This window comes from Denticeps clupeoides, chromosome 18 (genome assembly GCF_900700375.1).
Source record: "Denticeps clupeoides chromosome 18, fDenClu1.1, whole genome shotgun sequence".
Classification (NCBI taxonomy): domain Eukaryota; kingdom Metazoa; phylum Chordata; class Actinopteri; order Clupeiformes; family Denticipitidae; genus Denticeps; species Denticeps clupeoides.
This window is the reverse complement of record NC_041724.1, coordinates 11,657,749-11,685,618: the sequence shown is the minus strand read 5'-3', so window position 1 is coordinate 11,685,618 and position 27,870 is coordinate 11,657,749. Positions and strand designations below refer to the sequence as shown.

At 40.8% G+C, this 27,870-nt stretch overlaps 2 protein-coding genes and 1 long non-coding RNA gene across 6 annotated transcripts; all 3 read left to right on the top strand.

The window, feature by feature from the left end:
* The first annotated feature begins 7,502 nt into the window (after window positions 1-7,502).
* On the top strand, window positions 7,503-10,738 carry LOC114768428 (E3 ubiquitin/ISG15 ligase TRIM25-like). The gene is made up of 5 exons (XM_028960697.1): window positions 7,503-8,159; window positions 8,781-8,876; window positions 8,967-9,080; window positions 9,262-9,409; window positions 9,673-10,738. The coding sequence occupies exons 1-5, from the start codon at window positions 7,572-7,574 to the stop codon at window positions 9,735-9,737; spliced, it is 1,011 nt and encodes a 336-aa protein (XP_028816530.1). The 5' UTR covers window positions 7,503-7,571; the 3' UTR covers window positions 9,738-10,738.
* A 2,400-nt stretch (window positions 10,739-13,138) lies between these two features.
* On the top strand, window positions 13,139-18,477 carry etf1a (eukaryotic translation termination factor 1a). Of its 4 annotated transcripts, none has more exons than XM_028960692.1 (11): window positions 13,139-13,299; window positions 13,597-13,708; window positions 15,272-15,447; window positions 15,665-15,804; window positions 15,889-16,027; window positions 16,139-16,329; window positions 16,471-16,600; window positions 16,820-16,993; window positions 17,438-17,502; window positions 17,592-17,739; window positions 17,823-18,477. In XM_028960692.1, exons 2-11 carry the CDS (start codon window positions 13,623-13,625, stop codon window positions 17,906-17,908), a joined length of 1,335 nt encoding a protein of 444 aa, XP_028816525.1. In that variant the 5' UTR covers window positions 13,139-13,299; window positions 13,597-13,622; the 3' UTR covers window positions 17,909-18,477. The 4 variants fall into 4 exon arrangements, with proteins under 4 accessions (XP_028816525.1, XP_028816527.1, XP_028816529.1 ...); XM_028960694.1 differs by lacking the exon at window positions 13,139-13,299 and adding an exon at window positions 13,311-13,452; XM_028960695.1 differs by lacking the exons at window positions 13,139-13,299; window positions 13,597-13,708 and adding exons at window positions 14,044-14,916; window positions 15,001-15,068.
* A 4,377-nt stretch (window positions 18,478-22,854) lies between these two features.
* Window positions 22,855-23,630, top strand: LOC114768626 (uncharacterized). The gene is made up of 3 exons (XR_003743084.1): window positions 22,855-23,007; window positions 23,165-23,215; window positions 23,366-23,630. It is a non-coding gene; the product is annotated as an uncharacterized LOC114768626 (long non-coding RNA).
* The last annotated feature ends 4,240 nt before the right edge of the window (window positions 23,631-27,870 follow it).

The following is a 27,870-nucleotide window of genomic DNA, read 5'->3' as shown; positions in this document are numbered from 1 at the left end:
GCAGAGACATCTCAAGAATGATCAAGGGAAACAGCATGCAACTGAGCACGTTTTGGAGTTTCATGGCAAAGGCTGTGAATATTTTTGTATATTTCAGTTTTTTATTTTTAATATATTTCCCAAAACTTTTAAACTTTAAACAATTAAAGCAATTAAAAACTTTAAACACTTTTTAAAAAAGTGAAGCCTTGTGAATACTTTCTGGATGCACTGTTTATGCTTACAATATTTATATTGTAAGAGCATGACCATACAATTCAGAATTTGGTACTTTTGTGGCTTAAAATGTTTTATGAGGTGGTCTGAACATAGTTTGCACATTATACACCTAAAAGTTGAATAAAAACAACTAGTGCTGCATTGGATTTATGACTACTCCATTTTAATTGAAAAATTTAATTGAAAGTAACATTTACTCAAGGTCCATTTTAAATTAAGTAATTTTTATTTGAGTAGAATTTATGCAAAGTAAAGATACTTACTTTTTCAGTACTTTTTTCACCTCTGATCAGGACTGAATAATTCAAACCAAAGGGACCAATAAATAAATGCAAAATACATTAAAATGTATTAAAATTAATACCTAAAAATGAAGCAGATAGTGAATTGATGAAGTAGTGAACATTTGAATTACATGTATAATGTGGCAGGGGTGTAGCAGAAACCTCTGGATCCTCCGATTCATTCCGTGTAGGGTCGCACGATTCATTTCGATTTCAGTTCTTGGGCCCACAATTCAATCCAAAATCAATTCTCATTATTCCTACAAATGCATGTTCAAGCTGTGCTGCCAGATTGAGTGGTTTTGAGATTGATATTTCAGGAAAAAAGGCTTGAACCCATTTCTCATCGTTGTATGCTACATTAAGTAATCATGGTGCTTCAACACTTTTTTTCAGATAGTTCTGGGAGTTTCTGTTTGCATTTGAACACATAATGGGTGCAATATGTAGGGCTGACACAATCTTGTATCTGGCAACACTGTGGCAGAGACTCTTCATCTTTGAGTCATTCCTACTTTAGGCCTTTTTTGTCACATGACTACAGCATGTGTATAATGAAGTATTAAATTCTGGAGTAATAGTTTTTCAACACCATAAGGGGGCAATATAAAATACATTCAGTTTTCATACTAAGTTCTGCAGCTCCACTTTGTGGCGCTTCCTTGAATTAAAGGCTTCTGTAATGCAGGGTTTAGGTTTGCCTGTTTGTGCATGCAGTGCGTTCAGTTGTGCAGCTGTTCTTTTTTCATCGACTTCTGTTTGCGGCAAACCTCAACAAGAAGTCAGGGCTCCAGTCTTGACGTGGCTTCTCTCAGCTTGTTCCCCCTGTCCAAGTAGGTTAGCTGAATTGGTGATGCTAAAATAGCATGTGTGTGTGTGTGTGTTTGCGTGTCCACCCTGGGGCCCTGTCTGAGGGTCTGCTAGGATTCTCTCCCTGTATCCTGACCTGAATAAGCGCTTTTGGAAAATGGATGGTAGATGGATAATTCGCATGATCTGCAGTTTATTGGTCTACAGCTGTAATTCCAGATATTCAGTGGTCCTTTGAGGTTCTCATCTCAGCATTTCACCATCGCTGTGGATCTGCATTCAGCAGCAGGACGGCAATGCAGAGAGTGCTTTCAGAGGGAGATAAGAGCCCTTATCCTGGCCCCAGAATGATAGATTGCCGTGTATATTAGACCCGATCTTTCACAAAGACAAGCTTGTTACTGAAAGTGCAGTGTCGTTTTTTTTTATTTTTTATATAACCTAGAATGGAGATGAAATACACTTTCTGTACCCACGTTTCTTCTTATTCCTGCATGTCATGATGTGAATCTAAGTTTTTTTCAGGCAACAGCACTACTGGTCTCGGTGTGTCCATATGTCTCAGACCAGGACGGGTGCAAAATTGGTGTTTACTGTTCACAATCATTCACCTTCTTTTTTTTGTTTGATTATTTAATCTTTATTTTATTATAGTATGAATCAACTTAATTCTGTGATGAGGTTTAGCCCTTAGTGCTATGTGGAGCAAAAGCAATCTTGATCTTGCTGTGGCTCCTGATTTTGACCATGGTGTCCTGGGCTGGTGTGAATTCTTACTCCTTACTCACAGGGGAGTGGAAGGGGCAATGAGGCTGATTGCTCCAATACAATTCAATTTAAAAAACTTGATTTATCCCTGAAGTTGAAGCTTTCATGAAGTGCATTCTTTTGATGCCAGTGCACTGATTGGTGGGAATGTTCAATGTGCTATACAAGACGTAGCACGTTGGGAGTGTTTGCGAATGAGAGATTCACTAAGTTGTCAGTCATAATTCTGGAATTAAAATGCTGCTAGTCTGCGAGTGAGCAAAGCGCCGTCCCCACACACTGCTCCCCAAGGGTAATGGTTAAAAGCAAAGGACACATATCGTTGTGTGCACCATGTGCTGTGCTGTAGTGTTTCACAATGACAATCACTTCACTTTCACTTTTTCACCTTTTTCAAATTCTGTCATTACGAAATAAAACTGACAGAGATCACATTTGTGTCACCTCCGCATTAGGAGGTTAAGCCATTGGCTCCTCTAATTTTAAACATTGTACCTGAATAATTTCTTGCTTCTATTTATTCCTTAATTACTCAAAAAGTTCTTGATATGTGCTATGCCTTTGCAAAACCTATTTTAAATTTTTTATCATTTTTACTTGCTTTATAGATGACCAGTGTATTTGAACTCTTTATATATAATTTTAACCATGTCAAACTACCATTTCCTTTATTAAATACAAATCATGTCAGGGTTTTAAACAGTAAAATATATTTAGAAAAGCCTTGTGTTAAGAATGCAGCTATGCTGCCCTCTTTTGGTATCATTTAAATATTTCATATTTTGTCTCATGATGCAACACTGTTAAACCTGACCTGACACCCTGAAAATTAATCATGCTGCCTTTGTTCATAAAAATTGTTGTTAACATTTCATCGAATTATGTGTCTTTTTTATATACCCTCTGTTCAAATTACTGAAATAAATAAACAGTTCATAAATCTTTGCAGTGGTGAAAATGCAAATGATAAATGATGTGATGAACCCCACAGGAATCTGATAAATGGAAGTAAAAAAAAGAAAACATTTACTAAAAATATAATATTATTACATATATTTATAATTTTAGTGAGCAGAAAAGGCCCTGTAATCAGAAGTCTGCTGGTGTGAATCCCAATCCGCCAAGGTACCACTGAGCAAAGTACTGTCCCCACACACTGCTAAATGGAGAGGACACATTTCGTTGTGCACCATGTGCTGTGCTGCAGTGTTTCACAATATTTTCACTTATATACAGTGGTGTGAAAAACTATTTGCCCCCTTCCTGATTTCTTATTCTTTTGCATGTTTGTCACACTTAAATGTTTCTGCTCATCAAAAACTGTTAACTATTAGTTAAAGATAACATAATTGAACACAAAATGCAGTTTTTAAATGAAGGTTTACGTTATTAAGGGAGAAAAAAAACTCCAAATCTACATGGATGGCCCTGTGTGAAAAAGTGATTGCCCCCCTTGTGAAAAAATAACTTAACTGTAGTTCATCAGACCTGAGTTCAATTTCTGTAGTCACCCCCAGGCCTGATTACTGCCACACCGGTTTCAATCAAGAAATCACTTAAATAGGAGCTACCTGACACAGAGAAGTAGACCAAAAGCACCTCAAAAGCTAGACATCATGCCAAGATCCAAAGAGATTCAGGAACAAATGAGAACAAAAGTAATTGAGATCTATCAGTCTGGTAAAAACATGAAACAGTGGTGAACCTTCCCAGGAGTGACCGGCCGACCAAAATTACCCCAAGAGCACAGAAACAACTCATCCGAGAGGCCACAAAAGACCCCAGGACAACAACTAAAGAACTGCAGGCCTCACTTGCCTCAACTAAGGTCAGTGTTCACAACTCCACCAAAAGAAAGAAACTGGGCAAAAATGGCCTGCATGGCAGATTTCCAAGGCGCAAACCACTTTTAAGCAAAAAGAACATTAAGGCTCGTCTCAATTTTGCTAAAAAACATTTCAATGATTGCCAAGACTTTTGGGAAAATACCTTGTGGACCAACAAGACAAAAGTTGAACTTTTTGGAAGGTGCGTGTCCCGTTACATCTGGCGTAAAAGCAACACAGCATTTCAGAAAAAGATCATACCAACAGTAAAATATGGTGGTGGTAGTGTGATGGTCTGGGGTTGTTTTGCTGCTTCAGGACCTGGAAGGCTTGCTGTCATAGATGGAACCATGAATTCTACTGTCTACCATAAAATCCTGAAGGAGAATGTCCGGCCATCTGTTCGTCAACTCAAGCTGAAGCGATCTTGGGTGCTGCAGCAGGACAATGACCCAAAACACACCAGCAAATCCACCTCTGAATGGCTGAAGAAAAACAAAATGAAGACTTTGGAGTGGCCTAGTCAAAGTCCTGACCTGAATCCTATTGAGATGTTGTGGCATGATCTTAAAAAGGCGGGAAGGGGGCAAATGGTTTTTCACACCATTGTATTCAGTACAGGCCAAACGTTTGGACACACCTTCTCATTCAATGTGTTTTCTTTATTTTCATGACCATCATACCATTTGTGGAGCACTCCACAGCCAGTAGTCTTATTTTTTTTGTGTGAAACATAACAATGAAAGTATATATACTTTGAAATGGATGGGTGTGTTCTCTGTGATTTTTATTTTGTTTGTCTTTGGACTTCAGGAAGATTAATGAACGCCTCTGAGTTGGCCACACTTCGCGTGGCAGGTCCCAGAAACCCAAGGGCTGCTTTTCCCTCAGTGCCTGCCATTTATGTAGCAGCCAGTGTCCCTCGGTCCCTCTGGTATCTAGTCCCAGGGCATGGCCCTGGCCTCCAAGGTCCTTTGAGCCCCGTATTTATACAGTATCAGCTTTTCCCTGTCCCCCGTGGGAAAAAGAAAAGCCTCCCTGCTTGACCATTAACAGGTTTGGCATGCTGGTGGGGTCTTGGAACAGGATCAAATGGAAGAGAGAAACGGCAGCCTGGCAGAACCTGGAGATGGGATACAGGTATATCCTGGTCCTGTGTACCAATAAAAGAACCAATAAAACCTTCTTTCAAAACTCGTCATGATCATTCATTTAGAAAGGAAACACTTCTGCTAATTAGGACTGGGGTGATGCGTCGACATCATCGATTGCATCAGAAGTGTGCGTCATTGGTGTGTAGGATGCCCATGATGTGACATGTTTAAGCAGCTCAAAAACCTTGGCCTAATCATCTTTCGTGATGCTTTCCACCTATGATAAAATTGCCTGCACCTTCAGTTGATCCGATCAGATGAAAAATGAACTTTGAGACTTAATGCATGGTAACACTTTTAAGAGCTTTTTGTGTTTACGTAGTTCTGTTGTTTCTGGAAGGACACCATGGTGGGTTGCCGGCTTCCATTGCTGCTGTTTAACAATTTCTGTATTCAACCCCCCAAATTACATTGGTTATTGTGGTTATAGTATTCTTTTAATTACTCTGAGAAAGTGTTTTTTTTTTTTTTAAGCTACCTTTGACATTAATTTGCACTTATTTTACTCTTAATTTAATTTTGTAACTTTGTAAATGTACAGATTCCTAAATTAGTAAATTAATGTTGAAATAATCAAGAGTGTAAATGAGCTGATTTAGAAAAATTAATTGTTGGATTAATCTTTTTTTTTATTATTGTTTTGCCCAGCCCTACTGCTAATGTTACATCTTCTGAACCAATGTTCTCATTTGATTCTGCCATGCATCACTGCCACTGAAGGAGAAGGGAACAACCCGAAGTGATAATGTGGTAAAGTAACACTCGTTGGGCAAAGGCCATGATGCAACAGGTGGTGCTTTGAGCCCGGGAGATGGTCACATGGACCACAGTGAGCAGCCACACAAAGCAACATTCACCATTCACCATCCTCCAGGGAGATAAGCTCCCTCTGTTTCTCCACAACCAACTGACAGAAAGCATGGACCACGGCCACTGCAGATGCCAGAATTGTCCCTCATAGGCAGCGGGACCCTTGCCATGTCCATGCATGGGTCAAGACTTGCAGTGTTGGTAGAGTTAAAAATGGTCTGCTGTAGTCACATTAAACAATTGGATGAATAACACAATTTAATAACACAATAAATTGTGTTGTTTCCTTCAATCCTCAGTATTTTTGATTGAGTATTCCAGCATTAGCAAATTGGCCTTTTACTACTTTCCAATCTTTTCCATAATACACGTGTAATCACAGGGACATCTAGTGGTGGAACGTAACCATTAAGTTGAGGTCAGATTCACATGACTTCACACTGCAGTCCTCTGCAATAATAATTAAATATTCAGACTGTTACTAGCAACTTAATTCAAGAGAAGTCAAACACAGCAGAGTTTGCAGTTCAGCATCACGGTGGCATTGTGGAACGTTTAAAAGCTGTTGTCCTCTTGATCAGAACCACAGAAAGCTTGTTATTTGGTGCAAATGTGGCAGGATGGGGTGTGGCTACCATCTGGGTTGACTCCTAGGTCGATTACTGTAAAGGTCAACCAATCCTCAGATAGACACTCCCCCATAAAAGCCCCAGCATAGCACAGGGAAGGTGATATGCGTCCGTTGTTTGTGCACTCCCACTTCTGACTTCCAGTTTTGTGGCGTGGCAGGATGATTTGGTTGTCCGTGTGCATTCCGAACGGTGGAATTAGGGACCTACATCTCCTGCAGCGTGCAGGTTTACTGGCCTGGACTGTGTAGGTGCCCGGCTGCCCCCTGGTCGGACCAGAGGCTGCAGTTTCGTTGCTTTCGTTTCTTTTTTCGAGTACCGTGCCTGCTGGTGTGCAGTGGGAACTTCGGTATAGGCAGCAGGATCCTGGCTGGCGGTGTTTGGAACTGCGACTGACCCGCTCCATCGGAGTCACCATCCCCGCTGTCACCCAGCTTGTTATTATCTCTTCTGTTTGGGTTTCATTGCAGGACTGTGTGCAACTGCATGAAACCATTTACTATTACTGCTGAACGTATTTTATCTGTCTGAATGCTTATATGGACTTATTGCCTTCCTTAAGTTTTCTTTTGATTTAATGCATGTTTCTCTTTATAAAAAGTAAAATGTATTATTTTTGCTCGAACCCTTGTCTGTTACTTCCTGAGTAACGAACCTGTGTGCCCTTAAGCTGTATTGGGTAAATCTGTGGAAGGAAGTCCCACAACAGGGGGTGGTTCGTGGCACCGTTTTCCTGGGCACCACCAACACACGACCCCTCCGCCCTGCAACACAAAGTCATGGAACGGTTGTCCGGGGTTACTCTCAACTTACTCTCTCTCTACAGTCTAATAAAGTGTCCCCAAATAATAGTGGCAGAAGAAAGAGAAAAAGATGTCAAAAGCTTAATTTAGATTTAGATATTGTGACAAGGACTGCGTATTTCACTGTGTATTTCTTTAAAAAATAAAGTGAAAGAGGAAGTAGATGAGAAATGCTGTACTATGCCCCTCCCTGATTTAACACAGCGACCAGGAAGTGAAGACGGAAAAAAAATTGTTGACTGTGTCGGTTTGTTAGCAAATCATCAGAATGGCAGATGGTTTTCAGAGACATCAAGACACCATCTCTTGTTCAGTCTGCTTGGACGTGCTGAAGGATCCAGTAAGCCTTCACTGTGGACATAATTACTGCATGGTGTGCATTGAGGGCTTCTGGGATAAAGAACATGAGACTGGGCTCTACAGCTGCCCACAGTGCAGACAGATTTTCACACCAAGGCCCGTTCTGTGCAAGAATCCCCTTATTGCTGAGATGGTGGAGCAACTGAGGAGGACGAGACTCCAGGCTGCTTCTCCCGCTCCTTGTTACGCCGAGCCTGGAGACGTGGAGTGTGATGTCTGCACTGGGAGGAAGCTCAAAGCCGTCAAGTCCTGCCTGGTGTGTCTGCTCTCCTACTGCGAAACCCACTTCAACCTTCATGATCAGCTGATCCCAAGAGGAGCACACATGGTGACTGATGCAACAGGACGACTACAGGAGAGGATCTGCCCTCAGCACAGCAAAATATTTGAAATATTCTGCCGCACTGATCAGACATTTATTTGCTATCTGTGTATGACAGATCAACACAAAAATCATGACACAGTGTCGGTCGCAGCTGAAAGGACAGAGAAGCAGGTGAGGACTGTGCAGTGGTAGACAAAGCAGACAAGCCATGTACTTCAGTTGAAGTCGAGAGACCCAGCGACGACAGAGGATGAGCTGTGAGCTGCCTTAACAGCAGCTGCCATTTAGTTTTTTGTTTGTTTTTTTTATAATAATAATAAATTAATAATAAAAATAATCCTGCCTCAGGATTCACCACCTCCGCCTGGATTGTGGGAAATCGTGTGGCATTACAATATGTAGGGATTATAACCTCCTTATTTTGATTGTCTGCCTTTACACTGCTTCACTGAACATGTGAGGAGCTCCGCGTGCACACAGGCATGTTGGAAACTCACTCTTTTTGGAAAATAAATCCAGGTTTAGATTCCCACTGACATTCAGTGAACCGGAGCTCTGTGGAAGAAAACCTGTTTTAGACATTTTAGCAACCTTTTATTTTATTTTTTGTATTGTTTTTTTTTTTATATTGTGCCTCTACTCAGACATCCACATGAGCTTTATGTAACATAAGATGAATGATGGTGGTTTATAAAAACAGAGAAATAAATTGTCTACAGATGATATTTGCATCACTTTTGCTGTTTATAGAACATAGTACGTTACATATAATATTTTCTTTTATTAATACAGCAACAGCTGAAAAAAACCCAGGAGAATTCCTGGAAGAAAGTCCAGCAGAGAGAGAAGGAGCTGCAGGAGCTGAGAAGGTCTGTGGAAGCTCTCAAGGTGAGTCAAAAAAGGAATGATAGACTTCAGGACTTTTTTCAGGGATGCTTTTCAGTGATGTTCTTCCATACTGTCTGTGTCTGTTAACAGAACTGTGCTGAAGATCACCAGAAGGTTCTGGAGGAGGAGATCACTGAGCTAAACAGGAGAGATGCTGAGCTACAGCAGCTTTCACACACAGAGGATAACATTTTTTTCCTACAGGTAACATCACTGCACTGTAACCATCTGCAGAAGAAGCTTGTGTCCTATGGAGCTGCCCTTCCCAATAGAAAAGTGCTTGCTTCTTTCAAGGCTGTAGATGATAGATTTGTTTCCCTCAGTGGTGATTCCATGGCTGCAGCTTTGGTCTCTCAAATTTTGTCTTGTTTGTTTCTCTCTGCAGAAATGTTCGGTGTTTTCTGCCCCTCTCGGATCTAAAGGCTTCCCCAGCATCGCTGCTAATAAGAGCTTCTCATTTAAGACTGCAGCCAACACTCTCGATACACTGAAACAGCAACTGGAAAACGTTGAAAAAGTGGAGTGCGGATCAGGTAGAACAAGAGAACGTGATGATTATGCCTTGGCTGCAACTTAAGCCTAAAGTCAACTAAAGTAAATCTGAGTAAATCTGTATTTATTATTTGTTATTTTTGGAATAAGGTGTTCAGTTGCATACCCACAAAATTAGGCGCCAATTTAAGAAAAAAAAATATTGTCATGCAGAAGAAGCAGGTAAAGTCTCAGAAAAAAGTTCCAAGTGGCAGATACTGATATATCTCCTTTTTTGTCCTTTTGTCCTTGCCCATGTCACCAGGAGGTTTCAGGTTTGGTGAACAACAAAGATTCAGTGGTCCATCGACGAGAAATGCGCAGTGGTGAAAACCATATCATGCACACAACACAAACTCACACATAAAACATGGCTGTTTTTGTGGGGAAGATTGCTGGTAAAAAGTGGCAAATAATAGATAAATACTATGAGGAATTTCTGCTTCCAGGTAAATGTATTAAATTGCTTGCGTCGTAGTAGGGCTTTGGGCTAAAGGACTGTAAACTGTAATTTTTTTTTCATGTAGAAGGAATCTGATTAAATTATCAGTTCAAAAAGCCCAGACTTTGACACTGGGTGGCGTTACAGTAAAATCTATGGAAGACTGGGTAAGAGAATAGCAAGTGTTTAGTGTTTTGTTGCACTATGTTAAAATAAAGTGTACAAAACTGGTGGTGTATGCATGATTGGTTTTTGTGTCAGTGGAGACTCGCCTTTTGAGATTTGAAAAGTTTTTTTAGTTACCAATTTCTTTTTTACAGGTGATTTATAGTACACTGAAACTTCAATGAAGTTATTCCATTGCTTTCGAGGTTTGCAGTTATTCTCAAAGTGTGGGGCAAAGAGTCAAAAGAGTGGGGCAAAGATTCGCTAAACTAATGTTTCACATTAACATTAGAGTGATTATCATGGAGGAACAAAGACTTCACATCGGTTACATTAGTGACCTGCTCATTCACGGCAGTCAGAGATGCAGATGTAAGGTGTAACATGCAGATGCAGGTGTGACATATGCTCCAGGCATGGCAGGGTTGCCATACTGTATCCCTCAGTAATTGCAGTGAAAGCGCTGTTCTTGTCGAGGGGCTCCGTGCAAAAAGTAGGTATGGTTAACGCAATCACTGTGCACCACCCTCATGATGAAATGGTAAAATTAAATAACTCTGGACACTGAGTGTCTGCTATAATCAACTTCTCCAAGCTTGGCTGCATTCAATGTGAAAGCAGCTTCAGAAACATACAGAAAGTATTCAGACTTAAATTTCACTCTTTGTTATATTGCAGCCATTTGTTTGTTAAGTTCATTTTTTGCCTTATTAAATGTACACAGAGCACCCCATATTGACAGAAAAACACAGAATTCTTCACATTTTTGCAGATTTATTAGCAAAGAAAAAACTAAATAAAAATCCCATGGTCCTATGTATTCAGACCCTTTGCTCAGTATTTAGTAAAGCTCCCTTTTGACTTAATACAGTCATGAGATTTTTTTGTGGAAAGATGCAACAGGTTTTTCACAACTGGATTTGGGGATCCTCTGCCATTCCTCCTTGGAGATCCCCTCCAGTTCTGGCAGGCTGGTTGGTAAACTTTGGTGGACATCCATTTTTAGGTCTCTCCAAAGATGCTCAACTGGGTTTAAAGTCAGGGCTCTGGCTGGGCCATTCAAGAACAGTCACTGAGTTATTAAGCCACTCGTTATTTTAGCTGTGTTCTTAGGTGTCATGATCCGGTCCGAAATGGGGTTACTCCGGACGGGAGTTTCATTGTTGTCCGGTGTAATGTTCCCTAATCGTTTTCACCTGTGTTAATTGTATAAAGCTGCCCTGTTCTTTCTGTTCGTCGTCAGGTCTTTAATGTTATGTTCCGTGTTCACCCATGTCAACATCTCGGATGTCTCACCTGTCCTGTGATTCACTATTAAACCCCTGTTTTGTGATGTCCGGTGATAGCGTCCTTCATTCCTCGTCACTCTTCGTCCTGCTCTCCGTTCACCTGCCTCGTCATGCCCGCATGGACGTGACATTAGGGTCATTGTCTTGTTGGAAGGTAAACCATTGGGAAAGTCTGAGGTCCTGAGCACCCTGGAAAATGTTTTCCAGGATATCCCTGTAATTGGCCGCATTCATCTTTCCCACAATTCCAACCAGTCGTCCTGTCCCTGCAAAAAAAAAAATAAAAAATACAGCATGATGCTGCCACCACCATGCTTCACTGTTGGTGATGATATGTGCCTGGTTATCTCCATGTATGTTTTGGTTACCTTGGGCAGATCTGTGCCTTGTCACAATTCTGTCTCTGAGCTCTTCAGGCAGTTCCTTTGACCTCACGATTGTCATTTTCTCTGACCTGCATTGTGAACTATAAGGTCTTATATAGACGAGGGTGTTTCTTTCCTACTCATGTCTTATCAGTATAATAAAACACAGCTGGACTCAAATGAAGGTGTAGAACCATCTCAAAGACGATCAGAAGATATGGACAGCCCCTGACTTAAATATATGAGTGTCACAGCAAAGGGTCTGAATACTTAAGACCATGTAATGTTTCAGTTTTTCTTTGTTAATAAATCTGCAAGATATTCTGAATACTTTCCATATCCATTGTATGTATAGTTTGAGAAGTGGCAACCAATCATAGTTTTTCACTTGTGACAATGCAGACTGAACTCGCCAAATACCGCCTGTGGCTTGTAACTGATTGGCCGTAGAGTTTACATGGAAATGGGTTTTGTTTGGCTGATGATTGTGCCATGCAAGACATGTTAAACTTTCTGTTGCATGCAATGCAAACAGATTGGCAGCACATGATGCCACCCACTCAAAGTGGGGAATGGAAATATTCTTCACAACAAGTGGGAAATAATTGAAAAAGTTGGAGAACCACTAGGTTTGTGTAATGATGGCACTTTTTCTGTAAACTTGTTGAATGAAATATGTGTATGACCAGATTCCTGTTGAGTTCATGTCTGAAATAAACAAAACAAAAACAATAAAAAGATACTGATCATTTAATTTATTCATCAGAATTTTGGTGGCATCACAGAGAACTAATTCATGTGACTGACAAAGAGAAATGTTTTTATTTTTTATTTTATCACCACAGTCTGGCATACAGAATTCACAAGATACAAAATAGAAAGTGTAGAAAGAACTCAAAATATCATTTGAAGTCATAAAGATAGACAAAATTGAAATAGAAAATGAAAAAGAGAGAAAAATTATTCATCAAATATATCATACAGAAAATAAATAACTTAATAATAATAACAGTTTGGTCCCAGAGAATCTACACCTATCAATAAATAACTTGGTTATCAAAATATTAATACTATTATTATTATCCTATATCATACAATTCTAGATTGAGTATAATGTTACCTTTGGGATTGAACCACTTTTGAAGGAGTTTCCAAAAGGAATTTGCATGGGTATAATAGAAACAAATATGTTTCAAAACCAAAATCAAAAGACAAAAAATAGACCTTTTGTAGCCAAATTCTTTCCTTTGAAATTTACGATTTCAAATGAATTTTCATTTCTTTTTGTTATTGAGATTTCGTTTTATTCAACCTTTACTCCCTTTAATTACTGACTGTAATTCGTTCCTGAATAAATAAAGGACGTCTGATAAACGCTATAAATGTAAATGGTCCCGCCCCTTTATGTAGTAATTGGGTTCCTGCAGTGTGACGAGCACCTCGGGCGTCCAATTAAAACGCTCCGACGCGACGTTTCTCCGCGAGTGTCCGGGAAGTGAAAAAAAAAACCGGAGTTCCTAAGCAACCGCCCACATGTGCGTGTCGCGCCGCCCGCGCAGGCCGCCCGCGACGGAACCGGCAGGGAGACGCGGTCGCAGCGCAGAGCAGCCCGAGTGAGGAGCGTGTGCCAGGTGAGGCGTTCTCCGCGCACGGCCGGACGCGAGGCGGGTGAACCGGGTGGGCTCTAGGGCCCGGGAACGAATCCCGGGCTCGGCCGCGCACTTCGGTGACTCCGGGAACCGGTTCGGGGTCTCTACAGCTCGGCCGCTCCCCCGCTCCGTCGGGTGAGCCCCACGCGGATATAGCCCCCCCCCCGGTTTCGGGTTAAGGAATGCCAGGCGTCGTCTGCGCTGACGCGGCCTTCCTGTCGCCGCCGGCCCGGCGTGCTCGCTTCGCGCTAATGTGCTTTTTTTTGGTTCCTTTTTAAGGCGCTGAGGCGATTTGAGCAGGGAAGATGGCGGACGACCCCAGCGCGGCGGACAGGAACGTGGAGATCTGGAAGATCAAGAAGCTGATCAAAAGTTTGGAGGCGGCGCGAGGGTGGGTGAGAAAAACGGTGTGGGGTGTTTTTTTTAGGGGGGTGCTGGGATGTAACATTCCGCCCAGAACCACAAAGACCCGGATGGTGAGCGGTGCCCGCCGCCAATATGATTTATGAGGCCGGGTACCGAGAGGGACGTGGGGAGAACAGATCACCTTCACGCGTGTCTGTTCCGGCCCGAGCCGCCATTGTTACGTGGGGGGAAACGTGGTCCCCGGAGCAGTTCACGGGAAGCGGACAACTCGGCTGGAGTTGTCCGAAGTCGCCCCCCCCCCTTAAAACAATGGGAAGCGGAACTACTGTCGACGCGCCATGTTGGAACACGGGGCCGGCAGCCGGGTCTCCTGTTCCGCCAGAAACCGGGGAAGGAAAGTCCGTTCGGTGTCGGCTGGCGTGGGCCGAACTACTAAAAACGCGCACATGTTTCCGTGTACGACGACATCGTGGCTTTTTTTTACGTCGTTTGCGCACCGGGCGTTACGCGCATGGTCCCTTGTGCGTAAATGCAACGTCAGCGTGACCGCGTCGTCTCGTTATTTATTTGTTTGACTGGTTCGGTGTAACAGATGTGTGTGTGTGTGTGTGTGTTTCTCTTCCCAGTGGTCTGTTCGACCGTGTGTGATCCCTTGATGGCCCGAGTTTTCCCTCATAACTCGTTCCAAAGTGAAAAGTAACCTTTGACTAGGTTAGTTTTACCCCGGTGTAAGCCAGGATGTGACCTTGTGTAAATGGTCGGGGAAATGCATGACTGCGAATAGACTTTGGCAGTAAACACGACGCGCATCGAGATATTGTAAAGCCCGTGGCGGCATAGTCTTGATTCTACACACGCTGAACTGTAACATGGAAATTCTCAATGAGAATTAAGGATTAGTTGCTTTTGTTTTGGTGTAGAGGTCGTTTATTTATATTTATTTCATATTTTATTTGAAGGTGTTGACAGCATGACTTTGGCAGGGGTCCCCGTGCTTTTGAGGGTGACAACATTGTGTGTGTGTTTTGAAACAGTTGTCTGTTTTGCCGTCATCCAGCCTCCGTGTGGGCTTAGAATTAACCAGTTGAGTGGAAGACGGGCCCATTGTCTTTTAGGCTGTTTTGGTTAATAACAAGTTAACCGCAGCGTTGAACATGTACATTCATAAATGTGTTGAGTAAATTTATATGTATGTAAGTAAATTAGCACTGTGCCAACTCTTCACACTGTTCAGTAAGTCCTGGCAATTAACATTATATCCACATTTTTTTAATTTCCATCTTATTGCCTGACTCGGTGTGTGGTGTTTTTATTTAGAAAAAATGACCAAATCATCTCCTCGTCTGCGCCTCCTCTTCTCTGCTCATCTCTATCCTTTTTGACTGGTAAATTTCACCCGCAAGTGAACCAGGCCTAAATTACATATCTGCTCATAGCATCTATGATCTCTATGAATCGGACTATTTTGGAATACATTTCTTATTGACTTTTATTAGGCATGAATTATCTGCTTAGCGTTCTGCGCCATGTCACAGTTTTTCGTCCTTATCCATCAGTATTGACTTTTTTTTTTATTTCTTCCTCGTAGTAATGGCACCAGCATGATCTCTTTGATCATCCCACCCAAGGATCAGGTCTCCAGAGTGGCCAAGATGCTGGCTGATGAGTTTGGCACGGCCTCTAACATAAAAAGCAGAGTCAACAGACTGTCTGTATTGGGAGCCATCACTTCGGTTCAGCAAAGACTCAAACTGTACAACAAAGGTGTGTGTGTGTGTGTCCAAGCATCCTTTAACACTGATATTGATGACTGTCCTTTTATTGAATTCATTGTTCCTTTTTATATTGTAAGTATAATATATTTCTATATTAAGTAAGGACTATATCAATGTGGCCCATGGTACAGAAAGATGATTTTAAATCTTTTCCCCCTTGTTAGGCTGTACCACTCTTATTATAACTCCACTCTCTTCTATTGTAGTGCCTCCCAATGGGCTGGTGGTTTACTGCGGCACCATAGTAACCGAAGAGGGCAAAGAAAAGAAGGTCAACATCGACTTTGAACCCTTTAAACCCATCAACACCTCTCTCTATCTTTGTGACAACAAGTTCCACACTGAGGTATGTGCATTGCCTTTCTGAGTATGTGTGTATGGAGTCCTCGTGAGCAGACGTGTAAAGGTTTTTTTTGTTTGTTTGTTTCAGGCCCTCACTGCCCTCCTGTCTGATGACAGCAAGTTTGGTTTCATCGTGATCGACGGTAGCGGTGCGTTGTTCGGAACGCTGCAGGGGAACACCAGAGAGGTGCTGCACAAATTCACTGTGGACCTCCCGAAAAAACACGGTAAGTCCATGCGACCGGTGTGTTGTTGACAGAAGACGCACCACCAGAACATTCCGAATGAACTGTTCCCAATCAGAGTGTGTCTGGTTTTTATACAACACTTGTCCGCAGGCAGAGGAGGCCAATCTGCGCTGCGTTTCGCTCGGTTGCGGATGGAGAAGAGACACAACTATGTGAGGAAGGTGGCAGAGACAGCTGTCCAGCTCTTTGTCTCCAACGACAAAGTCAACGTAGCTGGCATGGTCCTGGCCGGATCTGCCGACTTCAAAACTGAACTTAGTCAGTCTGACATGTTTGATCCGGTATGTTCACTTATTTTCATTTCCAGTATTTCACTTTTTTCCCTGTTAGTTTATGTAAATTACATAATTTTTTATTTTTATTTTTTGGCATAACTTTCCTTACTGACAGATATCCTCATAATTTTTCTTTTATGGTTTTAGAGGTTACAAGCAAAGGTGCTGAAGCTTGTGGACATTTCGTACGGAGGGGAGAATGGATTCAACCAAGCCATTGAGCTGTCTGCTGAAGTTCTGTCCAATGTCAAGTTCATTCAGGAGAAAAAACTGATCGGTGTGTAGGTCCTTATTCCAAGAGTCTAAAAGTAAAAAGTATGTATCAGCATTTAGTAACCACATCAGAGAATAGTGGTGGATATGGTTTTATTTCTTTTCCAGTCATTACACTTACATGAACAATTTACATTAGCAGATGCTAATTTATTACTGTAGATTAAGGATTTGATGTCACTAGTTTGAAGAGAAGTATGATGGCTTGTTTCATCTCTCTCAGGTCGGTATTTTGACGAGATCAGCCAGGACACAGGGAAGTACTGTTTTGGAGTGGAGGACACTCTGAAAGCCCTGGAGATGGGAGCTGTAGAGATCCTAATTGTTTATGAGAACCTGGACACCATGAGATACATACTAAGAGTCCATGGAGCAGAGGTCAATGGAATGGAGAATGGTATGCACTTGAACACACTTCCACATCACTAGGGATGGGGGATCTACTATGACCATCATACTACTCGTCAGCTACTTACAGCCATTCTTATTTTACTGAGCGTCACAGACTGTGTTACAATACAAATATGGGTGAATTACCCTATGTAGATAACCGTATGTGCAGTAATAACATATTTCCTGAGCTTCAGCAATCACTTAAATACTGTTTACCAGTAACATTGGCTCTCACCAGTACTATGGTATTTAATTTTAACACCGTTTTAATTCTACTCAAGCCTTGAAACAGTTGAAATCACATTGGGATCGAATGAAGAAAAAAATATCTGTATTTATCCTAATGTTTTCTTTTTTCTTCATCCAATTTCTTAAGTCTTTAATTTGATGTTTGAAAATAAGCATTAATAGAGTTCGTCAGTCTGTTCCATCCCTTTTTCTCTACTAGATGAGAAGACTATATATTTGACGCCAGAACAGGAGAAAGACAAGTCTCACTTTACAGATAAGGAGGTGAGGAGGGGGGATGTCTATATTCCAGTGTTGTAATATTACTTATTGATTGTACAATTTACATGCTGTGTATGTGTGTGTGTATATAGACAGGGCAGGAACATGAGCTAATAGAATGCATGCCTCTGCTGGAGTGGTTTGCAAACAACTATAAAAAATTTGGTGCCACGCTGGAAATAGTGACGGACAAGAGCCAGGAGGGGTCGCAGTTTGTCAAGGGATTTGGCGGGATTGGAGGTGAGCGTTCTTAACAACAATGGCATTTTCTAGCATTGTATTCCCCTCCTTTACTTAATTTTTTTTTGCTTTTGTTCTTTCAGGGATCCTGCGATACAGGGTGGATTTCCAGGGTTTAGACTATCAGGGAGATGAAGACGATGAGTTTTTCGATTTGGATGACTACTAGGTAGTCGGGGACTGTACCAAGAAGAGTCACATTATGAATGAATGATTTGAAGTAACTGTGGAAAGTCTCTCTTTGTAGTGTGAGCAAGAGAGCAAAATAAATGGACCTGTATGAAGCGTGAACCCACACGCACCCACTTAAACAAATACGTATGCCGAGGAGGAGTAACTCAATCACATGAAGGAGACAAATCCTTTGTGATTTAATGAATAGAGCCCAGCCTTAGAGTTCTTCAAATTGTCTTATTTTGTTTAATCCCATTTATTTTAATTTATTTTTCCTTTTTTTTTTTCCTTCCTTTTTTTTTTTTTTTTTAATCAAAGCAATGCCTTGCTCCCTTTGGTAAACTTTGGCCAGATTGAAGAACACCGCTGGAATAACTCCTCTTAGACTGAATTGAAATATACTTGTCATGATTAATCCCTGTAATTCTTTCTCTCGTCTATTTTTGTTTTTTTTTTAATTTGCTTATTTGCTGCTGCTGTTTATCACAGTATGGGATTTTAAAACCGGGTTTCTGTAGCGAATGGGGGAACAACAGAAAGGTATTAAAACTGAACTGCTTCAAACCTCTGCTTTTCCCCTCTCTTCTCCTCGTTATCTGACTTATCTGAAGACCAGGTCCAATAAGCAGCCAGAGATGCTTCGTTCATGTACACATAGTGTTTCTATTCTTCAAATCCCGAATACATTGTGGATCTGAGTTCAACCATCAACCATTTCAGTCATGTTTCATTTCAGTTACGGTCAATCACACATTAAAGTAACTGCTCCATACACTTCATCCCTTCATCATCCCATTGTCAACTATTGTTTTTGCTGTGAAATACTAAATGTCCGTTCAATGTCCGAGAGACACCACAGATCTGTAAAATGCATCTGCTGGGTGATTGTGATGGACATGACCCTCTTCCTCCATTTTCAAACGTACTTGCTGGGTGGGGTCTTCTGTTCCCATCCACTATGAAATAGCTGGAGAGTGGCATAGTCTGTCTAGGGCTGGAACTGATAGCAGATCCCAAATTCATTCTCACACTTCTTGATGTCCCTTGGGCCAGGGGTGGCCTAGCGGTTATGGAAGCGGCCCCATAATCACAAGGTTAATCACGAGCCGCCATGGTGCCCCTGGAATGTGTGCAAGAGGCCATTGGGTGTCCTCAATATCAGCACCAACTTCATTTGTATGATATTCAAATCAACAAGCTACTAAACAACGCAGGCCTTTACATAAAAGATGAGACTTCCCTTGCATCGGGGATTCTCAAACTGTGCTGCAGACGTGCGATCTGTGACCCGGTTCAGTCAGATCAGGTCGGATCTCGGTGCTTCTGTCACTGCGTGCCCCTCCTCGCCCCCTCTTTTTCACGGCCCACCCGTTGTTTCAACGTTCTAGAATGTTCAGTCTTCCTGCCCTTTCACATACACACACATTTCACGAGAGCTGACAACAAGTCATGGCGTAAAGCAAGTAAATGTGCCCTATTAAGCCCTAGACAAGGTTCCACAGCTAGTGTAGATATACTCACAAAAAACTGTTTGATTATAAAGACAGCATACTTAATATTACACACTTTTTAATTTGACAACTACTTCACCTTTAATGCACACTTTTCCAGACCAGTCTTCATCAGGGTGAGGCACACACCATCTCCTGATCTGGCATGTCAAACAAGCACCACATAATAGAAGACAAAATCACAATGTATTCAAGACAATTCCAAGGACTTCACATACATTGCAATATGTAACATTGCAAAGCACGTTTTTAAGGTACTTGCAGCACTCAGGTGGATCATGCGGAATGGATCATGCAATGCCATATACAGTGCAACCTAACAAGGGTGGAGGCAAAGCTTTAATTATGTAAATATTGTTAGAAATGCTAGATATGTTTGAATAAGAAAATATATAAAATGTATTAACAAACTTAATTGAATTAATAATAACAATTTTATAAAGCATACCTGCAATGTATGGCAAGTATGGTAACATTTGGAAGTTTAAACATTGACACAGGACATAATGGACAATATCAGCATCACCACATCAAATCACCAATATGAAAAATAAATTTCAGCACTGGAGTTTCATGCCTCAGACTGGCCCATTTTAGATCACGACCTATCATTATTAAAATCGATTATTTCTAACCTCTTACACGTTTACCCACTGTCCTGTAAAGCCTATTAATTCAAATATAAATTATTTCCAATTCAGCGCAACTAAGGGTGGCAATATAAACTATTTCAACATCTTTTACAGCACTCCCTTTTCAACAATATCAGAATCTTTATTTATAGTATTCACAAACTTCATTATTATAATTCTAATTTTCACTCATTGAACTTCCTGCCCACTATGGGCTTGTGGGCTCATGCTTCTGACTCTGAGGGGTTACAAGGCAAATTTTCCCAGTTATGTGGCAAATGATTTAAATTATATAACGTTATGTTAGATGCCAAAAATAAATCTAATCATTCTAGCTATTCATAATCTGCCATCCCACTAGAACCACCATTACATACGTTTTATGTGTAAACTGCACTTATTTTTCCTTATAACCCCAGCGAAACATCTAGAAATATTCTGAAAAATGCGTTTGTGGATCTTGTGACTTGACTTGTAAACAAGACTGATGGGGCGGGCCTTCAAAGTTACGTCAATTCAACCAGCCTGTGTGTTCTGTCAGAATTCTGTCAGAATTTTGGTCGCTTTCAGCATACAGTGCCTTAAAAAGTGTTCATAGCCATGTGAACTTGTGCACATTTTATTAAGTTACAACCATAAGTATTTCATTGAGATTTTATGTGATACTAATACAAATAAGAACATAATTGTGAAATTGCATGTTCAACTTTTAAAATAAAATTATTAGAAAGACATCAGAAAACTGAGGCGTGCATTTGTATTCAGCCCCTTTACACTGTTAAAATCCAGTGCAACCAAGTAAATAAATATGTAAACAGAGTGGGAAATAAATATCAATGCTATTTTCATACATCAGATTTTGATGAATAATTCTTTTGCAGCCCATTTAATCAGTAGAGGGCAGCAGAGCCCAAGAAATAATCTGTTGCGAGCGTAAAAACTTAGTAAAAAAGCAAAAAAGGCATTTATATAGTTGTCAAGTCTGGCTAAAATATGAGACTATAGAGGATAATAAATTAACCAGCACTTCTTTGGGAGTTGTGCCACAAGAGCTGGTTCTCTGCCATCAGATTAACTATGGGTGGCTTGCGCATCTTTTATTGTATATTTGCTGCCAACGACTATCTGTAAAGCCTGCAACTCCTGAATTCTCCTGAATGTGGATGGTTTCCAGCAGTCCTGAAGGTTTATGCTGAACACTTTATCAGTCACTCATGTTAATGAACAAAACGATGAAGGTAAAAAGAGGTGATGCTGAAAATAAAAGAGATTTGTCCTGCTTTTAAATACTAAATATGGATTTATCACAACGGTCTCCATCTTAGTTTCCATAACTGCCACATAAGAGGTGTGTCAGTATACTCTTCGTGAACTTTAAATCTTTTAACACCATTGTGCCTAATGTCCTCTCCTCCAAACTCTCCCAGCTCAACGTGTCACCTGCTACTTGTCAGTGGATCACCAGCTTCTTAACAGATGAGAAGCATCAAGTAAGGCTGGGGAAGACCATGGTCTGTGAGGGACTGAGCAGGCAGACAACAGGACACAAGAATAACAGCATATGAGAATTAACAGCATATGAGCAATAATATGAGCATTTACTCAAATAATAAACAACTCAAAGTAGCAAAATCATATTATGGGTCTGAAAAGAGGTCAACAAAACCAAAGGAAACTTCATCAAACCACAAACAGACTGAATAAACCTAAAAACCCAAACCGACTTAAACTATTCTAAACCTAATCGTCACAGGTGGCAACTTTGGACAGCTATCCGGCTATCTATGATGCAGTGGATAAAACAAACCAAGTTAAGATTGTTTAGTGGACATTTGGATGACTGTGTGGCAGTAGGGCAGCACAGTTCCTGACAAAAGTCTTGTTGCTTGTGTACAAATTGACCTCAAGTGCCGCTGAAATATATTTCTAATAAAGATTTATTTTACAAGAAATTAAGATTTGAAGAGACTGGCGACGTTTTTGACAAGCCCATGTCAAGCAGACCCCGCAAGACAACTGCTCAAGAGTTTGTTGGCTCGAAAATCCAAGGCCATCCCATTTTCCACTGCAGCAGAGCTCCACGAGACCTGGTCACCTGAAGTCCCTGTGTCAACCAAAACAGTTTGTCGGATTCTGTCTCGAAATGGCCTCCATGGTCGAATCAGTGCCCAGAATCCAGCACTAAACTAAACTTCTCAAAGGACAAACTGGACCGTCTGATGCTGGGACTTATTACTTTACTTTACTTTACTTTATTTAGCAGACGCTTTTATCCAAAGCGACTTACAATAGGAAGACACCAGCAATTCTCGTTCGATTTCTATAGAATATCGAGTTTACAAACTAAGAGCCCTGATAAGGCTTAGATTTGTCATTGAAGAGCATGCTCGGGGATTGTTGGGTGCTAGACTAAGAAAAATTATAATGTATTTATATATTTTGTATTTGTTTATTCAATGTGTATGCATGTGCGTGTGTATGTGTTAAATTTGTCTGTAATAATTTTGGAATAAGAGGGTTTTCACCTTCTTCTTAAAAGTGGTGATAGTCTTGGCTAGTCGTGTGGAGGAGGGCAGGTTGTTCCACCAGCCAGGGACAACAACGGAGAACAGACATGATTGGAATCGGAGACCCCGTGAAGAAGGAATTTTTAGTCTCCTTTCGTTTGCCGATCTGAGAGAGCGTGCAGGAGTGTAGCTAGGTAGTATTGTGTTGATGTAGGAGGGCGCAGTTTCATTTACAGCCCTGTAGGCAGCATCAAGGATTTGAACTCAATGCGAGCAGCTACCGGGAGCCAGTGGAGGGAGGTAAGAAGAGGTGTAACATGGGTGTATTTTGGCTGATTGAAAATGAGACGAGCTGCCATATTTTGGATCATCATTATTACTGTGCTGTGGCCACATGTGGAAAGAACCTGTTTGGAAATGGGACAAAGATGGATGTTGAAAGAGGTAAGATATTTAAACAAATCTACAGTAGACACAGATGATATAGCAATGAAATTATGTCATTATCATCCATTCATGATTGTGTTAATCTAAGGCACCTCCTTGAATCCATTGATTATTGGTTTGGGAGCAGACCTGTGTTTCTTTGTTCTCCTGACAGTCTTGCTGATTGGGTCAAGTTACAGAAGAACCAAATGTCTTCATTGTATGGGTAAGTAATTAATGAGACAAAAATTCAGAGCTCAAGAGTTTGACCAAACCTGATATTTTATTGCTGATAAAGTCGGCACTGAAAAGACTGAGCTGTCATCTTCTCACATAACCCCGCTACATTTGCAGAATTGTTCATTTTGTGTGGCAGGTGTTAAGGGACTCTCTACGACAGCAGGGAGGAGAGAAGACTTTATATGAGCAGACAAGCTGTACTTATTTTGCAGGACATCGTTGATGAGCCACTGAATTATACAGCCCTGCAGTTCTCTAGGAGGAGAACTCAGAACAACACTAAGAATAAAGAGCTGATACAAGACTGTGTGTACACTCATGTGAAATATCCCAGTACATGACTGAATGGAATCATTTACGATGTGGTTATTTGATATCAAGAAGAATATCACTATGGAAAAAGAGGCATGAAATAATCCATATTGTGTCCTGAGAAGAGTGTGTGTGTCCTGGATGGTGCTCATGCATGACATCTGCTTTTGCAACAACAACAAAAAAAAAACACTTAAGACTTAGAAACGAAACAATAACACACTTTATTTAGTTAGAAGAAGAAAAAAAGTCAAATGAAATCCAAAATGTTTTAAATAAATTTCAAATGTATAAACATTTGTTTTTTTATTCATTGAAATAGGTCCCTTGTGATGAGATCATGGTTTTAGGTTTCATGAAATTCTAATAAAGCATCTAGGTACACCATTGTATCACCGAGCAAGACAGCTTCACCTTACATTCAGCCACTCTCCAGGCACCTAGAGATTTTACTGTATGTTTTAAAATATGAATTTGTATAAAGCTCTGCTGACACCACACAGTGTGTTCAAACCGTGTGATGCTGTGGTTATTTGGACCTTATACAGTTACATAAAAGTAGCATTAAATCTGATTTTTAAAATAGAAATAAGGACATACATAGACATAACCCCTTCATACCAAAATAAATTAACTACAGCAACACACACCTGTCAAGAAGGCTACACAATGCACTGGGCGTTAGACTAGTTGTGAAACTTCAACAAGGGCACGTGAAGGTGTGTGTGCAGAAAGTGTGAGGAAGTGAATAAAAAAGTAAGACCGGTATTAATACATATAGTTTTCTATTTCATTTTTTTAGCAATTTGCTTCTGATCTTCTAAGTAGCTCCTTCCTACGTGAAAAATATGCAGGCCTGGCCTACATTCAGGGCTCTGGGGATTCTACTCGGATGTGTGAGGGCCTTGTGGGAGCTGCCATTACACACAGTGTTTATATGCAATATTTGTATATCCACTCTGTACATTTATACGTACATGTCTGTACATACATAGTTTTTTTTTTTATCTAAGTTTACATATTCACATATATATTTATATTTTCTTTACTTTCACATGTATTTTTAGATTGTTCGTATGGTAAACTTTTTATTTTAGTGTAGTTTTTCATTCTATTTATTTTTGCTTCTCTTGTCATCTACTGTCCACTTTCTGCTGTGATAATGCAAACATCCCACTTGTGAGTCTAATAAAGGATTATTTTATCTTATTTTAGTATACTAATACACATGTATGCATTATGTATATGTACAGAATAGGTCTAGTTAATATCTAAATAAAAAGGCTAGTTAAAAATTTGTACAAAATGACAATAGACAGTAACCCTCGGGGGTTACACCAATGTGGCGCTAAGCAAATAACCTGATCAAATGGGTCTTCAACTGCTTCATATGTACCTTTATCAAAGGGACTGACTGCTTAATACTGAGTGCTTGGTGGCAAAATGAAATGGGACAGTAATAGTGTTAAGGTTACTGTTAGGTGGATATCCAGGGTCACAACATCAGTTTTCTGGGCATTCAACTTTAGATAACTGGTTGACACCAGTTGAAACATTTATTATCCTCTGTCAGACATTCAACCAGGGCAGATTAGGATTAAGGCAGTAATAAATCTGCAAATCAGCAAAATAAAAATGGTTGGAAATACCATGAAATCAAGTGATCATTTGAGTTGGAAGATATTTCATATGCTTTATTAAATTCAAAATGTTCATTGATAATATTAAAAGCTAACACAGAATTTGCAACACAGAAAAACCAATGGCTGGAGATGACAGAGTGGGACAGCAAAAAGCCTTCACGCTGCTGCGATCTTGCAGGTTCACTCTCTACTACATTCGCAAGATTAGACCTTTTCTTTCACAACAGGCTACGCAGCTACTCGTCCAGGCAATGGTCATCTCGAAACTCGACTATTATAACTCTCTCCTGGCTGGAGCCTCTGCAGTCACCATAAAACCTCTCTAGATGTCGAAACTCACCCATGTCACGCCTCTTCTCACCTCTCTCCACTGGCTCCTGGTAGCTGCTCGCATTGAGTTCAAATCCTTGACGCTCGCCTACAGGGCTGTAAATGGAAGTGCTCCCTCCTATATCAATACAATACTACCTAGCTACACGCCCTCTCAGATCTGCAAATGAAATGAGACTGAAAACTTTCCCATTTGCAGGGAGGAAGGGCGCCCTCCTTTTTTCAGGGGGTGGTAAAAATAAAGAACATTTTATTCCTAATATTGTTAGTCCAAGCTCATTATGTCACAATTAATAGTGATGAGTGTTTATACTGGACTGCAAAATTAACACAGATGGAAGATGGACAAGAAAAGGTCAAAATTCCATGTATGTTTGTCTGGTTAAATTCAGTATGGTTCCGACAACAGGTTTTACAATAAAACCCGCCAGAGGGGGTGTTCGCATATAGGGCACCAAACAGGTAGGAGGCTGGTACCTGGCCCTGGATGAGTCTCTTGTCTTGGGTCCAGAGTCCTAGACGTGGCCCTGATTAGGATCAGTGGTTATGGATGGTGAGAAAGTGAGACATGGTCACTATTTGAAGTCTTGGAAGAGGCTGATGAAATATTTTTCTGTATAAGACTGTATAAAACAAAACGTTGGGGTTAATTTTGCTATTAGATACCAAGGTATTGAATTTGATGGCAGCAACCCATACTACAGGGAGTGCAGAATTATTAGGTAAATGAGTATTTTGTCCACATCATCCTCTTCATGCATGTTGTCTTACTCCAAGCTGTATAGGCTCGAAAGCCTACTACCAATTAAGCATATTAGGTGATGTGCATCTCTGTAATGAGAAGGGGTGTGGTCTAATGACATCAACACCCTATATCAGGTGTGCATAATTATTAGGCAACTTCCTTTCCTTTGGCAAAATGGATCAAAAGAAGGACTTGATAGGCACAGAAAAGTCAAAAATAGTGAGATATCTTGCAGAGGGATGCAGCACTCTTAAAATTGCAAAGCTTCTGAAGCGTGATCATCGAACAATCAAGCGTTTCATTCAAAATAGTCAACAGGGTCGCAAGAAGCGTGTGGAAAAACCAAGGCGCAAAATAACTGCCCATGAACTGAGAAAAGTCAAGCGTGCAGCTGCCAAGATGCCACTTGCCACCAGTTTGGCCATATTTCAGAGCTGCAACATCGCTGGAGTGCCCAAAAGCACAAGGTGTGCAATACTCAGAGACATGGCCATGGTAAGAAAGGCTGAAAGACGACCACCACTGAACAAGACACACAAGCTGAAACGTCAAGACTGGGCCAAGAAATATCTCAAGACTGATTTTTCTAAGGTTTTATGGACTGATGAAATGAGAGTGAGTCTTGATGGGCCAGATGGATGGGCCCGTGGCTGGATTGGTAAAGGGCAGAGAGCTCCAGTCCGACTCAGACGCCAGCAAGGTGGAGGTGGAGTACTGGTTTGGGCTGGTACCATCAAAGATGAGCTTGTGGGTTGAGGATGGAGTCAAGCTCAACTCCCAGTCCTACTGCCAGTTTCTGGAAGACACCTTCTTCAAGCAGTGGTACAGGAAGAAGTCTGCATCCTTCAAGAAAAACATGATTTTCATGCAGGACAATGCTCCATCACACGCGTCCAAGTACTCCACAGCATGGCTGGCAAGAAAGGGTATAAAAGAAGAAAAACTAATGACATGGCCTCCTTGTTCACCTGATCTGAACCCCATTGAGAACCTGTGGTCCATCATCAAATGTGAGATTTACAAGGTGTGAAAACAGTACACCTCTCTGAACAGTGTCTGGGAGGCTGTGGTTGCTGCTGCATGCAATGTTGATGGTGAACAGATCAAAACACTGACAGAATCCATGGATGGCAGGCTTTTGAGTGTCCTTGCAAAGAAAGGTGGCTATATTGGATGCTGATTTGTTTTTGTTTTGTTTTTGAATGTCAGAAATGTATATTTGTGAATGTGGAGATGTTATATTGGTTTCACTGGTAAAAATAAATAATTGAAATGGGTATATATTTGTTTTTTGTTAAGTTGCCTAATAATTATGCACAGTAATAGTCACCTTCACACACAGATATCTCCCTAAAATATCTAAAAATAAAAACAAACTAAAAACATTCAGCTTTGATATTAATGAGTTTTTTGGGTTGTTGTTCAATAATAAAATTATTCCTTAAAAATACAACTTGCCTAATAATTCTGCACTCCCTGTAATAAAGCTGAGATGGAGCCATGGTCACCACTAAGGACAGACAGCAGTTGCTGGAGTTCTGGTAGATTTTATGTTTTCTCCTTCTGGGCAGATATACAGTTCTAGCTGCCTAGTATTACTTATGACATACT

Bases quoted from the DNA above. Each gene is read 5' to 3' on its own strand.
- LOC114768428 (XM_028960697.1), top strand. From the start codon at position 7,572: ATGGCAGATGGTTTTCAGAGACATCAAGACACCATCTCTTGTTCAGTC. The intron at 8,877-8,966 runs GTGAGTCAAAAA...GTCTGTTAACAG, and splicing joins GGTCTGTGGAAGCTCTCAAG to AACTGTGCTGAAGATCACCA. The intron at 9,081-9,261 runs GTAACATCACTG...TTCTCTCTGCAG, and splicing joins ATAACATTTTTTTCCTACAG to AAATGTTCGGTGTTTTCTGC.
- etf1a (XM_028960692.1), top strand. From the start codon at position 13,623: ATGGCGGACGACCCCAGCGCGGCGGACAGGAACGTGGAGATCTGGAAG. The intron at 16,028-16,138 runs GTAAGTCCATGC...ACTTGTCCGCAG, and splicing joins GGACCTCCCGAAAAAACACG to GCAGAGGAGGCCAATCTGCG. The intron at 17,503-17,591 runs GTGAGGAGGGGG...GTGTGTATATAG, and splicing joins CTCACTTTACAGATAAGGAG to ACAGGGCAGGAACATGAGCT.